General features: G+C 33.7%; 1 protein-coding gene across 1 annotated transcript in view; it reads right to left on the reverse strand.

The window, feature by feature from the left end:
- Nucleotides 1-5,348: 5,348 nt before the first annotated feature.
- Vgll3 (vestigial-like family member 3) overlaps nt 5,349-15,727 on the reverse strand; it is a 135,382-nt gene continuing 125,003 nt past the window's right edge. The window contains exon 4 of the mRNA XM_013024073.1: nt 5,349-5,485. Coding sequence (XP_012879527.1) covers nt 5,349-5,485 — 137 coding nt within the window. The remainder of the gene's footprint in view (nt 5,486-15,727) is intronic.

Genomic DNA, 15,727 nt, shown 5'->3' on the forward strand with positions numbered 1-15,727 from the left:
CAGTATTCATTTCACTTTTTCCTCTATATATTGGTTTCTCTCTCCATGTAGTCCACCCTCATTTTATACTAATGCCATCTATTTTCAAGTTTAGATTATACTATGAGAGAGGATGTACAATGTCTGTCCTTCTCAGTCTGGCTTCTTTTATTTAACATCATAATTTCCAGTTCCATCCAATTTCCTGCAAACATCATAATTACATTCTTCTTTACAGCTGCATTCTACTTTTTTGTGTAAACCTCATTTTCTTTATTCTTGACTGATTTCAACTCTACTTTAAAATAGTTATGACAGTAATGTAGCAAGCCCTAATATTTATGTCACATTTTCTGCACTTATACAAACTAAAGGAAGAGTTTCTTTCAGGATGCATTCTTTACCAATTCTTTGAATTTATGAAATTTAAAAACTTGTTGCACACTGGAAATTTTACGTAGACGTAGAAAATTATCATGCAAGGTATTTTTTAATAGAAATACTATAACATGACCTGTAGCCTCAATGTAAAGAGAGTGCCAGTAATTCCACCAGAACACTTAACTTTCTTGCTTCAAAGCTTAACATTTTTACCTCACTGAAAATAACTACACATTGGGGAAATATTTTATGGTAACTAAATTCACAAAATTCTCAGTTATAAATTTGAATGTCAGTGGTTTAATATACAGTTAGAGATATGCTACCTTCCAATGTGGAATAGTAAAACTGACTTCTTTAGAGAACTGTCATTTCTAAAGAATAAGCTTCCTGAGAAGAAAATTTAACCAATATGAAAAAGCTATTTTGGTGAACAAGTTGAGTCTTTTGTACTGTTTTGTTCTCTGGAGATTTTTCTAGCCCTGAATTAAGAAAAATCACTGTTATGTCCAAATATATTGAACCCAGTATAATGTGGAAAAGCCTACAAAAACAATGCTGTCATTAACCATTTGCAGTGGCTGAATTTTTATACATATCCAAGGGAGTTTTCCATCCCAAGTTAATGACCAGATGAATGAGAAGGAACTATTATAAGAACTTGATACTGAAACTGATTTAAATGACATCTAATGGGTCATTCACTCATCAATTCAGAGGTCTAGTGTAGATTTATGAAGATTATTTCTCAGGTGAAAATTTATTTAAATCAAGACCTGTGATAATGCTAATAAGCACAGAAAGTAGAAATGTTTACATTTTTATATTGAACTGCATTGATTGCATAACCAGCTAATGTAAATCTATATGCAAAGCTTTTGATCACAGCTAAAACATAACAGATCAAAATAAGAGTTTGATCTTAATATCCAAGATCTATGCACCATGATGGGCTGTAGTGTTACTTCCCATTATTTTAAATAGAGATTGAACATTTTTAAACATTGTGTGCAAACTCTGGTTACTTTTATATTTGTACAATCCAAGAATTCCTTCATCTATAACGTACAGTACATTAGTTACAGCTTACTTCTTGTTTTGCTTTTGTTGATATGGTTTTTTGAAAAACATTTAATGAATATTCTCAATCTTTGTCAGTTATTACTCCTTGTATTCCTATCTTCAAATTCACTGATAGTCCAGATTCTAATCTTTCCAATACCCTGCTGTCATTGAGAAAAACTTGTCCCTCTACACTCTCAAAGATATTTCAATCTTGACTTTTTCTGTAGTTGAATTTCCAAAGTAAACATATTAATTAATAAATATTATAAATATGGAAATAATTATGTAATGACATTTACAAATATGGAAAGTAATTATTTCAAGTATTATATGCCACCAATGAAATATTAGAGTCAATCAGAATGTAGGAAACTGTTCCAATTGAGACTTAAGGAATAATATCAGTGCACTACAAATGACTATGCCCTGGATTAAAAGAGACACCTAATAAGTTAACCAAGACAGAATAAAAACAATTGTCTCCTAAAATGCTTCCTCAGTTACTTTTTGAAATCTTTTTGAAACATAAATCAGATTCTCCAGATCTTCTCATTTCACTCAGAAATGTTCTATCTAGATACAAAGTCCTCTGCACTTTGTTTTCTTTACCAGTTTAAAGAACACCTTCTATCATCCCTATTTTTTGTTTCTTTGTTTTACTATACTACATCCTTTCTGGCCTTTATGCTATTCTTAGACATGTCTGTTATTGTTTTGCCTTTTGCCTATTTGTCCATTCTGTCTGAAATGATCTGTCCCAAGACACTGGCAGGACCAATCTTCATTTAAATACTCCTTTCGTCTCAATGTTAAATAATCATGCTATCTAAAATTTCAACCTTCCATGCATCCCGTAATTCTTTTACTTCTTCATTTATACCACGTGTGCTCATATGCTCACCTATGTTCTACTAGATTAAATACTATAAGGATAGGCTTCTGCTTTGCTTTACAAAGATTTTTATTTTTTACTTATGTAGATACTGCCCAATACACATAATAATCAATAAATGCTTATAAAATAATGGAATAAAAATTCCAGTCTCCTTCACTCATAAATGTTTTCCTGAAATGTAATGATAAACTTTGAAACATTGATTACTCCTATTTTCAGAGTCCATAAAATGCCTTCAGATGGATTTATTTCCCATCATCTCATAATTCAAGAATCATTTAAATAAACTTTTTTACCTTCTTTTTCTGTACTTTTATGTCCTTTGCCCATTTTCAACTTGAATTCTTTATTTTTTGGCTCTTGAGGCATTTCAGTTTATTACTTAAATGGAAATTCACCTTTTCTTACATATAGTTACAAGTCCCATTTGTCATGTTTCTCTCTCTGTGTATGTGTGTGTGTGTGTGTGTGTGTGTGTGATTTAATATTGATTTTGCAAGAGGAAGAAACTTTCTTTTCTGTTTAGTTACAAAATTTATTTTTTTTACCTCTACTTTGTGGTTCAGATCTCCGTGTTTGTAAATAACATATTTCTAGCTAGAAAATCTAAAGACTTCCACGGCTTTTTGGAACTAATAAATAAATTTACAAATATTATAAGATACAAAATATGTACACAAAGCTCAGCAACATTTTTGTTTATTAACAAAAACTATTTGAAAAAATAATATATAGACCCATATGTACAATTGCACAAAATGATTATTGATAGATTTACCCAAGCAAGATATACTGAAAGCTATACAATATAAATGAAATTCATGACACAAATAATACAAAGATTCCTTGTTTATACAGCAGAATAATTAATGTTAAAATTCTCATACCACCAAAGCAACTACATAGTTAACAAAATCTATATCAAATTCCAAGACTTTTCTCATAGAAATTGAATAAATAATTCTAAGATTCAAGAGCCCCAATAGGCTAGGTAATCTTAAATGAAGAATATCTTGAATAGAGAAATCATATTAATGGCTATCAAAACATACCACAAAGATTTAGTCAGTGAAATGTTAACCATAGCTATTATAGATGAGCAGAATAGAGAGCTGAGATATAAACATACTGACAATAGAGAGATTATTAACGATATTATATTTGATTTACATTGTGTGGCCAACATGTTTCTTGTAATCACTAACAGAAACTTCTGAAATTCAGAGTCATTAACGTTGTGGCATTAGTTTCTTCAAAAACTAAAATGATGAATTTATAATTGTGGGTTTTTAAATTTTCTTCCACTTTTACAGCTTTATAAATTCACTGTGGAATTGTTTTATGACTCACCCCAAATTAATTAATCCTACACTTTGTAAAGTGTTACATGTCAGCATATTAAATTAATAGATAGGTAAGTAGATATTAGAATAAAAATAATTGAATGTTAAATAAAAGTAGTATACATGTGTACCAATTATCTGCCACTATGTGTATTGCTCAATATTCTTAGTAGAAAATATGATTTATGTATTTTCTAATCATATTTCCATCACAATAAAGCAAAATTGTCATTGATCTGGTCAAATAACTTGTTCCTGGTTTGCCATATTTATTCAAATGTTCTGTGTACAATTGCTTATTTAAGAATAACAATTTGTGATGGCTCTGACAAAATGAGTAAATAAGACAAACAAATTCCCAATATATCGAGTAAATGACTACAAATTAAAAATAACTTTGACCTGTGATATTTAGGAACACATTTTATAATGCTTTTAATTTGTTTCTTTGATTTATTCAGTTTGAACTGACTATGAAATGCATTTAAATACAAAAGAAGTACATAGTGATAGGGTCTGGAACTTGAGCGCTAAGTAATTTTTGTTGCTCTCTGTAGTCTCCTTTATTTCTTTAATGTCCCATGCCTTTTCTTTGAAAATAAAAAAGTCCCCACTTGTTAGTGTTCAGGGTTAGTTCACTCAATTATAGGAGTGACCAACATATACATGGGTAAAAAGCAGTATGTACTAACTTTATCATAACCTTGCTATGTGACTGAAGGTGTTTTCTATTCGTGTTAGTACAATAACAAAATTTGAAAATGTTTTCTAGAATAAGAGCAGTTTTAACAGGTTAAGTATTTTGACTTAGGACCTGAAATAATGTGTGTTCAGCATCAGTTGCTGTGTTTGTGACAAAGTAGCTTCACTGGAGCTTCATGTACCAATTCCCTAGGTCAGTCTGGATAGATTCTTGAGCTAAATCCTGGAAATTCAGCATAAGGGAGAATGTTAGTTATGCAGGGCATTCACAAATGTATGCAGTGCCACTCACTAACATCTACAAAGGATCCATTTTATAAATTGTCAAAGAAGCCATTGTGGCAGCATGACACCAGAGACGAGCTGTCAATTCTATTATTAAATTGACATTCCACACATGCTGCCCTCAAATGGAGGACCCTTCATGAAACTAGTCTCCCACTGCCCAAACTCCAACCCAGTTACTGTCTTCTTTCTTATCTGCTTCTCAAACAGATATCAGTTGATGTTAAAAGTGTTGGACAAAAGAGCCATGCTTCTGATTTATTGACAGCAGCCATTTGAAGCACCTGGGAGAGAGTCTCTATGACACTGTTCTTGTTCAAGGAGGTTAGAATGATTGTTAGAGAAACTGTGACACCTCCCAGGGTTGTGTCAATCAAGCATTTGAGAATTAAAACAAGAGCAACAACAGCACAACAAAAAGTATTTTTCAGCAAGACAATGAAGACTACTGTAATCCTATTTGTGAAAAGAAAGAACAACGGAATGTCTCAACCTGTGGAGTACTACATATACCAGTGCATGCTTCTGAGAGTGAAAAGGAAAGGGATGACAGGCCTTATCCAGCAAGTGAGGGTTTAACGCATCTGGTTGTGAATTCTCTGGGGGTCTCCATTGTTCTCCACTGGAGTCATGTGTGCTCAACAGGCATTCAATGAACAGGGTCTTCCTTGTTCATTTGCTTAATGCCGTTCTTATTGTTACAGGTCCCCAAGCTTGGGTACACCAGGTAGCCAGTGTGATCCAGCCTGCTGTGAGGCCTCTAAAAGATGACAAGTCCCAAGAGATGGCTGTTGTTCTCGGGAGTGTCTTGCTGTAGATATCCTGTGACTGACAGCTGATGGAAAGAAGGACAGGGAGATTTTTACATCTGTTTACTGCTTTGACATTTCTTCATTCCTTGACACATTTTGTCTATTGTTATTCATGGAAGAGCTAAAATTCCTGACCTTCCAGGGCAAACACCACAAACCATAAAGCTGTAGGACTATGGAACCACACACACACACACACACACACACACACACACACACACACACACACACACACATATAAAATGGATCACGCTTACCACTTAATGGAATGCTGTGATAGTCTGGCGATTAGAATATAAACATTCCTAACATTCTTCAGACATTTCTCTTTGTGTGACTCCTAGATAAAACAGAAATCTAATATACTATTTATTTCCAGTATGTTGTCAACAGACAGAGGTCTAATTTATAAATGTTTCTGTCATGTCCTGACTATTTCTGCTTTAAGCTATTTATTTTGCATTATAGTCACAGTTCCTTAGTATTTTTTATTACAGAAAATATACCGGCTTAGTGGAATTAAAATTTCTTTTGCAGTGTGATGATCAGTTCATTTTATTCACCTAGTCTTACATTTTAAAAGTGTTTTCTTCCTTCAATTGTTTACTAGTTAACACTAAATAGAGTGCTGTAATGCTTGATTCTATGATTTCTAACTGGATTTTCATCTACTGATATCTCATCTATAATCATAAAGAATAATAAAATCTGAGGCATGGAAAAAATATCATAGAATTTTCCTGAATGAAGAAATCAAGTTGAGGAATTCCCAGGCTCATCATGCTATCTTAAACTTTCTGAAAAATATTTTACTACAACATGTAATTTACTCAACGTGACTGGGTTTTGTATGCTATTGAAAATGCTTTCTATCATTTACTGGCTTTAGGATAATGAGATTTTAAGGCCTTTATCTATAGCCTATGTTTCACAATGAAGACTGAAAGCCAAGCTTAAGCACAACTGCACTTCCCAGCTTAATAAAGGATTGAGTTATGTATAGCCTGGAAATACACACACACACACACACACACACACACACACACACACACATCAGTATAGACAGATGCAGAACTATGTACTTTGCATAACAAGCTTGCCTATAAAAAATGCATTTGATAGACCAAAAATAATAAAGCTAAGAAAATGAAGAGCCCCAAACTTACTAAATTTACTTTAATTATTTTAATTACTAAAGCAACTACATATATGTATATGTATACAAGTAATTTATTCATACAGTTAGTTCTTGTTTACATATATAAATTCCTTCTTTTTATCATTTTTAGAATATAATCATTTAAAGTGATAATGTTCATGTGCATTGAGTGTGAAATGCCAAGTTCTTCCTGCAGGATTCTTCAGCCAGGCAAGTATAAGGAAGAACTTGTCATTAACTGAGATTAAGACAACTCATGGAAGAAGGAAGCTGAATAAGTAATATGAGATAAAATGAGGAATTATCTTTGCAGAGCATTTTGTAGATGCCATACATTGACATTTCTAAAACATCTCTATGTGCAAATAAAAATTGATTAATAATAAATCATGTACAGGTAGGACCAGGACTATGATAATTTTTAATATTTTCTAAAGTATAATAGAGAGTATTTGGAGATGCCAACAAGCCAAATTTTATAATTACTTTGGGTCAAAACAATTTTCTACATTTAAATAATAATTATCAAATTTATATAGAATTCTATAAGACTTAAATGGAAATACATATATAGCCTGTCCTTGAGCACCTATTTGTGACTAATAATGTGTAGTTTGCATGACTGCATGATAATAATGTATAGTGAAATGGAAAGAGTACTGATTCAAAGCAAGTGTGTCAGCCATCTTTATTGTGGATAATAGTGTTTACAATGATTGTATCAATTAAAATATGTAAAGAGTTAAAAACCTGTCAGGAACACTGTAGTTGCCTGTTACTGTTTGTTTCTTCTTTTGTAATTTGCAATTGATAAGTTTTCAACTTTTATTCCTCAACTCTAATATGTCATACAATCATATATAACTCATGTGGTTGACTAGAGAAAATATTTTTTTAGTGTGCTTAAGGAGACTTCCCTATAGGAAGATGCTTTAGACTGCATGATTTATAAAGACTTACAAATGTATTGTTTATAGATGTAAAGGATGAGAAGAGAGCTGGAAACATGATGTGTTGATGACAACTTGTTTTCCATTGACCGAGTCTTCAATGTCCCTTCTACATTATAGAAAAGACACAGGGAGCAGGAAACACTCTGAAGTCTCTTTTGTAAGGACTTCATTAATCCCATTGCCACTGACTTAATCACTTCTCTAGAGAACCCACCTTCTAACATTAATTTTTTTTAATTCATTTGTTTTTATCAGTCGTGGGGCTTGAACTCTGGGCCTAAGTGTTGTCCCAGAGCTCTTCAGCTCAAGGCCAGAGCTCCACCACTTGAGCCACAGCCTTATTTCTGGTTTTTCTGGTGGTTAATGGGAGAAAAGAGTCTCACGGCTTTTCCTGCCAGGACTGGCTTTGAACCTTGATCCTCAGATCTCAGCCTCCTGAGTAGCTAGGATTACAGGCATGAGCTACTGGTGCCTGGCTCTAACTTTTATTTTGAATAAACCAGAGGAGCAGACATTAGAGACCTTTCCAATTGTCAAATAAGAGATGATGGTAGTAATGGGAAGGAGAAAGGTTGTGTTTTTGTTTTTTTGTTGTTGATTAGAAAGAATAACTTGATTTTTCTTTAAAGGACAAATCCAGGTTATAGAAATCAATAAGAAAATTGAAAGTAACCAGGAAATATAAAAACAGGCTTTACTGTTAGCAATAAGAATATCCTCTGAAACACTGACAGAAGGATTTCAACAAAACAATGGTCTGAAAGCTAAGTTTTGCCAGGCACTAGTGGCTCACACCTGTAATCCTAGCTACTCAGGAGGCTGAGATCTGAGGATCATGGTTCAAAGCCAGTCCCAGAAGGAAAGCCCATGGACTCTGATCTCCAATTAACCGCCGGAAAACCGGAAGTGGCGCTGTGGGACAAGTGGTAGAGCACTAGCCTTGAGCTGAAGTGCTCAGGGACAGCGCCCAAGCCCAGAGTTCAAGCCCCAGGACTGACGGAAAAAAAAAAATGCTACTTCTATAACCCTTTACCTGCAACTCTTTCCTTACTGCCATAGAATTCAGTTTAAATACAATTCTCTAGAGAAATTATCCAAGATTTTCTAAGATTTGGCACTCTCCTATAGTATGGTTGTGGATTTATGTATAATACTGATATTTATTCCCAGCTACTGAAAGTTGCTGGTACATAGACCAGCCAATTAATAGAGGTCTCAAATAAGTGAATATTCATTTGCCTCTGTTATGCTTTTATTTATTCCTTTGGCTTTTTGGAGATGTATATCATTTTTGTAATCCACATGTTTTCTTCTGCAAGGCTCAGCAGGAATTGTTGTATCAAATGGTATATTTTATTCCTCAGCATGTGCAAGGCTCTGAGCAACCATTTTTCTTTGTGTAGAGCTTAATATATCTTTGAATAATTAGTAGTTAAAACATTGAAGTCTTTCTTTTGGCAAATTACCATGATAATAATAAAAGCACCAAAAAATGTCTTTTTTCATGTCTTAATAAAATACAATTAAATTTTAATAAAGGCTCATCATTCAAATTCAACACATCCTGAGGGAGGTATCAGCAGTGTTACAACTAGACCAATTAAATAGCCAGTTGTAGTTAAACTCTTTAATTCACATAAAGGTGAGTGTAATTCTGTACTTACCATTCCAGGATTGCTCGTGATTTTTCCCCCTTAAGAGAATGTCCGTTTTTATTCAGCTTGGTCTCGATTAGTATGTTACAAAGAGTTCTTACTTGATTATATATTTTTCTTAATATAATAATGATAATGTTTCTACCATTCTTAACTCATTGTCCATTTTTCTTCCAACAGATTAATAAGTCTAAATACTATCATTTTAAAATTCATTTCCTCTCATATAATTTAATGCCATTACAGGCACAGAGAAGGAAGACAAAAAGACAACTTGAACATATCTTTTTAAATGTGGGGAATTCATTAAAAATGCAAGAAGAAGCAATATTTTCTAAACATATAAAATATCTATGAACAAAATTCATAATCATTAAAATTTCTCTTTTGAAATAGTTTATAAAACATTAATAAAAAAACAAGTTAATATATGCTACCTTCATTTTGTCATTCCTCCAAAATTAATTGGGATCCACATTTTCCTTTTACTAAGGATGATAATCAGGCTTCTGGGCCAGATACTTTGTGATATTTTCTTTGACCCTGTAAATAACTCTTATAAACATGCATTTATATCAACACAGAAGTGTACAAATTACATTTCAAAATAATCAGGAGTTTTGCTGGAGAGTTATGGAAAATAACTGAAGAATTCGGGGATATTACCTTTCTTCATCTCAATTTGCTACTGATTCTTGAGGGAAGCTAAGTACACATGTATTTATTTTGTTCTTTGTTTTGATTATTACTGAACAGACCTCAGTTTTGCTTAAACAGAAATTTAAAATTGCAACATGAAATATATGTTTCATATTTCAAGTCCAATAGATCACGATTACAGCTCTTATTTTATACATTTATCTGGCAAAGTTGAAAAAGCAAGCAAAACTCAATGCAGTTTTTTTTCTTTTTTTCCTAACTTCTCTTATGGCCAGGAAATGGTTTTAAAATATAACTGAGTTCTAGGGAAATTTAATGGATTAGATTTTTAACAATCAAAGGACAAGCATTTTTAAAGGATTTTATATTTAAATTTCATATTTTATTTTTTCATATCTATTTTTGACAATAGCCAGTGTTCTCCTATGTTTTTCTTCTTATAAATGTGACTGCTACTTAAAAGGTATTGTTAGAAGAGGAGTACATTGGAACAAAACAGAGGATTATTTAGAAACAAATGAAAACATTGCCATTCATTTGATAACCAACCAAATAATTAAAACTGCTTCACTTACTTTCATTTCTTATACATACTATTGAAAAAATATTTCTAATTTCAGAAAAAGGAAAATATTATGACTTGCACTTTGTTTTTATTTGATTAGAATTATGTTAGAATTGCTTCAACTACACAAACTAAATAATACCAGCTTGATTTTAGTTATTAGTGATATAAGTGATATGAATATATATTCACCTTAATGTAAATATATATATATATTTCATTTTGGTTGTTATTTTCTTTTATATTTGGGCAAAAAATTAACTACATAATAATCACAGCTAATGTGTTAATTTAAACAAAATATTTTACCTAATGCTCTTTTAAAGCTTTAACTTTTATTATGAAGGGAATAAGAAAGTTGATAGAATTTCTTCATTTTCAGGGTCATTTTCAAAAATACTTAATTACATTCTGAAAAAAGAAATTGTTTTCTCTATTAGTAATTTTTAAATGTGGTTATATTCCTTTCTAAAATTTTCTAATAAAATAATTTTAAGGTGAAACGGATTGCTTTGCTTATGTTTTGCAGAAGTTCTATGATTTGTATTTTTCCAATTGCTAATTTTTCTTATAATCTGGTTGTTCTCACTCTTGCCAGGACAGTTTTGAAAGCAATTTAAAACTTGCAACTCAACTCACACAATATGTTTCAAAGCACCTGTGGACTAAGGACAGGTACTGAACAATGGGGAAGTCTTGACTGTACCATGACCTAACAAACCTTATCTATATGTACTTTGTGCTATTTAGTTGGGAGTAACAGTTTGGGAATGTTCGTCGAAGCATTTCCTCGAATAGTTGTCAATAAGTATTTTAGTTTCCAGGAAAAGAACTAAATTTTCTCCACCAGAGATAATGTGAAAAAGATAATAATGTAAAAACACAACAAACTGAGTTGTTCTGTTAAAGGAAAAGCTTCAATATATATATATATATATATATAGTGACCGATTTTTCTTGTATAGTTTCATTGTTCTAATCTGAGAAATTATTAAGTACCTGGAATGCCACTAAACATCTTTTCCATGGGGAGTTCACTGTATGGCTTGGGAAAAAGAAAATCAAACGGAACTCTTGATGTTTCTATATAATCCCTCCAATGCTCTTACTGGTTCTGGGAAATATTGTTGGTCATGGTTCAGATTTTTCTGGTAATGGAGCATCCAAGATAACTTCCTCAAAGCATGAGCTATGGACACCTGTGTCTTCATGGCCTGATTATGCCAATAATTTTCACCATCAGTCCTGCTTCTCTTCCTGGGGTAGACAAGATCAATGGCCAACTGGCCAATCATACAAAAGCCCAACTCCATCATCTTTCAGTGGAATAATTTTAGCATAATAATCTATAATCTAGAACTCTCCATGGGATGAGACTAAGGCTGCACTTTACATAATCTCACCTTTATTGTGTGTTTCTTCTCTTTCCTGTCCTGTCTCCCCTAAGTCTCAATCTTGGTACATGATTTGTATCAGGTAAATCTACTAGGTAACTGGACTTAAAGCCTGTGTTTCATAAACAAGAAGAAATCAGTAAAGAACACATAATGATTATGAAAAGGCTGTTAATATTAATGGTACTATACTATGCCAGCCACCATGGAGGAAAAAACTATACTTAATCATCAATGATTTTATATAATTCTTACATAGCTATTGCTAATATTGTTCATACTGTTATTCATAGTACCATTGTTTTACAACTCAACTTATAAATATAGAATCAGGACTTTTGAGTGAGATAGAAATTTTCCCAAGGATAGTTGAAGGACTCAGGCAATCTTAAACCAGAAACTACAGTTTTAAATACATGTCTATAAATTTAATTAGTACTTAAATGCTAGCTTCACATAGCATAGAAATCAATGAAAATTGGTAGAGACCTCCACTCTTATCAAAGACTATTACACATTACTTGCACTGATTATCAAAAATCTTGGTCCACACTTAAAATTGTTTCTACTTTATCAAATTGCTGTAAAGAATCTCATGGAGCTCATAATTATACCTAAGTCTTGTACTCCATCCATTTTTTTTGTTTTGTTTTTTTGTCGGTGGTGGGGCTTGAACTCTGGGCCTGAGTGCTGTCCCTCAGTTCTTCAGCTCAAGGTGAGTGCTCTACCGCTTGAGCCACAGCACCACTTCCAGTTTTCAAGTGGTTTATTAGAGATAAGAGTCTCACGGACTTTCTTGCCGGGGCTGGCTTTGAACCGTGATCCTCAGATCTCAGCCTCCTGAGTAGCTAGGATTACAGGCCTGAGCCACCGGCACCCGGCTCCAATCCATTTTTTGCAGTCATAGTGTAACTGAAAATCATTTTCTTTTTCACTTTAATTTTGTAAATAATTTTGTTATCTTTCCATAGTTGTACAAAGGCATTGCCATTCAACAAAGCAGTTAATGAATATGATGCATTTGATCAGTGTCCATTTTCAAAATCATATACATGCCAGGTTCAATGGGTCATGCATGTAATCACAGTTGTTTCAAGGGCAAAGATAGGAGTATATCATGGTTTGAGGCTAACCTAGGCAAAAACTTAGCACGATCCTGTCTCAAGAAACAAGCTACACAGGGTGGCTCATATCAGTAACTCAGCTACCCATAGGATAGGTAGGAGGATTCAAGACCAAGACTAGCCCCAGATAAAAGCAAGGCCCTCTCTGTAAACTAACAAAGCAAAAAGGACTGGTGACATGACTTAAATAGCGTATCACTTACTTAGAGAGCACAAGAATCTCAATTCAAGACCTAGTATCAACAAGGGGAAAAAAATCATAAGATGTGTAATGTGTTCCTTGCAGAACTGAATTTCTTAAAATGGAAGTTAAGATAATTCATTGAAAAATGAAAAAAGCAATATGAATTGTAATATGTAGCTAGAAGCACATGAATTAAACATGTGTCCTAAGGAATAGCCTGTATAATTTACTTCCTTGAAAAATGAGGTTGACGTGTGTAATCCTACCTTCTTGGGAGGCAGAGATTGGGGGCTAACAGGTTAAGGCCAGCCTGGACCAAAAAGTGTTTATGAAACTCCATGTCAACCAATGGCTGAGTGCAGCAGCACACACCTCTTTGGGGAAACACAAAGGCTGGGCCCATTGGCATGCACCCGTCATCTCACACATACTGAGAAGCATGAGTAGAAGGATCACAACCAAAACCAGCCCAGGAATAAAGCAAAACCTTACCTCAAAAGTAACTACTGCAAAAAAGTCTGGAGACATAACTCATGTGATGGAGCATCTACCAACCAAGCACAAGACTCTGAGTTCAACCCCCAGTACCACCAAACAAACAAATGGGGAGGGAGAAACATTTTATCCACATTATTGCAAATAAATGAATGCAAACAATGTGTAAACATAAAAAGTATAGTTATTTCCTGCATAGAAGACATGTAAATGTGGAAATACTCCACCTTCAGGGAGGTGGAACATCATCCTCTACCCACTAGCTGCTAGCAGGATAGAGCAGCATTTGCAATAGATGCTTATAAACCTTGCATCTTACAGGAGAGAAATGTTTACATTCCCAATGATATAAGCTGATGGGAGGTACCCTTGACATGATGAGATAAAAATGGCATCTATTTCTGTAGGTTTTTTCCCCCTAAAATGTCATAACTCCTGTCTAACCATTAAACATCAGAAAAAAACTAAAATTAAAAATAAAAATAAAACTTCTGATGGACTTACTCTTAGAAAAGAATTGCTATAATGTTAGTTTAGTCTAATGGTTTAAGTCTCTAATCTTAGTTACTTGAAAAGTAAAAAAGAGAAGCAAAATGGGCTGGGAAGGTGAGCTCAGTGGTAAAGTGCTTACCACATAAGCAGAAAAAAACAGAAGTGGCACTGTAGCTCAAGTGGTAGAGCACTAGCCTTGAGCTAAAGAGCTGAGGAACAGGGCCCAGGTCCAGAGTTCAGGCCCAACGACCGACAAAATAAATAAAATAAAAGGGAAGAGAAGAAAATAGGAGGATTACAGTCCAAGCTACCCTGGACACAAACCCTATCTTGAAAATAATGCAAAGGACTAGCAGAGTAGCTCAAATTAGTAGAGTGCCTACTCAGCAAGACCTGAGTCCCTGACTTCAAACATTCAAAACAGCAAAACTGTTTTTATAAAGCCAAAGTCTTCAAAAGCATAGAGCTTCTGAGTAGGAGTTACATTCTAGCATAGTCTAGGAATTATAATAAAAATGTGCTATCCTGGATAGAATCCTGTGGAGATGGGAAGAAGAGAGAGAGAGAGAGAGAGAAAGAGACAGACAGAGACAAACACAGAGAGACAGAGAGAGGGAGAGGGAAAGACAGAGAGAGACAGAGACAGAGAGAGACAGACAGAGAGAAAGAGGAAAATCAGGTAACATTTAAGGGAATCTAATTTATACAACTGAGTTCAAGGCTGGGAATATGGCTCAGTGGTAGAGTGCTTGCCTAGAATGCAGGAAGCCTTGCCTAGAATGCATGAAGCCCTGGGTTCAATCCTCAGCATCACATAAACTAAAAAAAGCCTGAAGTGGCACTGTGGCTCAAGTGGTAGAGCACCATCCGTGAGCCAAAGAAGCTCATATACAGTGCCTAGACCCTATGTTCAAGCCCCATGACAGGCAAAAAAAAAAAAAGAAAGAGCTGACTTCACAGAAAACCTCAAACTGTTCTTTACACCAAACTAATGAAAGAGTTTATCAAGGGCAGAAATGTGCCATGGGATATTTAGGAATTCTCTGTACAACACTTCAACATTCCTATAATTATTATTATAATTCTGAGACAAATCATTCCATTAAGTAAAATAAGTCATTCAATTAAGGAAAAGTAAGTCATAATAGAGAATTTAAAATATAGTTAGAATTAGCTAAAATGAAGCCCTTGGCAACCACAAAGAATGTAAAAGGCATCTAATGTCATATAAACAATGAAATATTATTTATTTTAAACTTTTTGTAAATGATACAATGAAAATGAACTTTGAGGATATTATTCTAAGTGAAATACATCAGTCAGGAAATAAATAATAATATCCCTGTTCTGTATGACTCCACTTCTGTTAGGTACTGGGAATCACCAAAATTAGTGTGGAGTGTTGGTTACTGGATGCGTATGGAGAAGGGAGTTTCTAACCGGTGCAGCGCTTCAGTGGTGGAGGATGGGATGATCTGATGATGGTTGTGAAACAATTAGGATGTTCACAAAGCCATAGAACTATACACTTTACATAGGTTAAAATAATGTTTATTTTTTTTATTTTTAACCACATGGAGAATA

The sequence above is a fragment of the Dipodomys ordii genome, unplaced genomic scaffold, assembly GCF_000151885.1.
Source record: "Dipodomys ordii isolate 6190 unplaced genomic scaffold, Dord_2.0 Scaffold73, whole genome shotgun sequence".
In the NCBI taxonomy this organism is placed as follows: Eukaryota; Metazoa; Chordata; class Mammalia; order Rodentia; family Heteromyidae; genus Dipodomys; species Dipodomys ordii.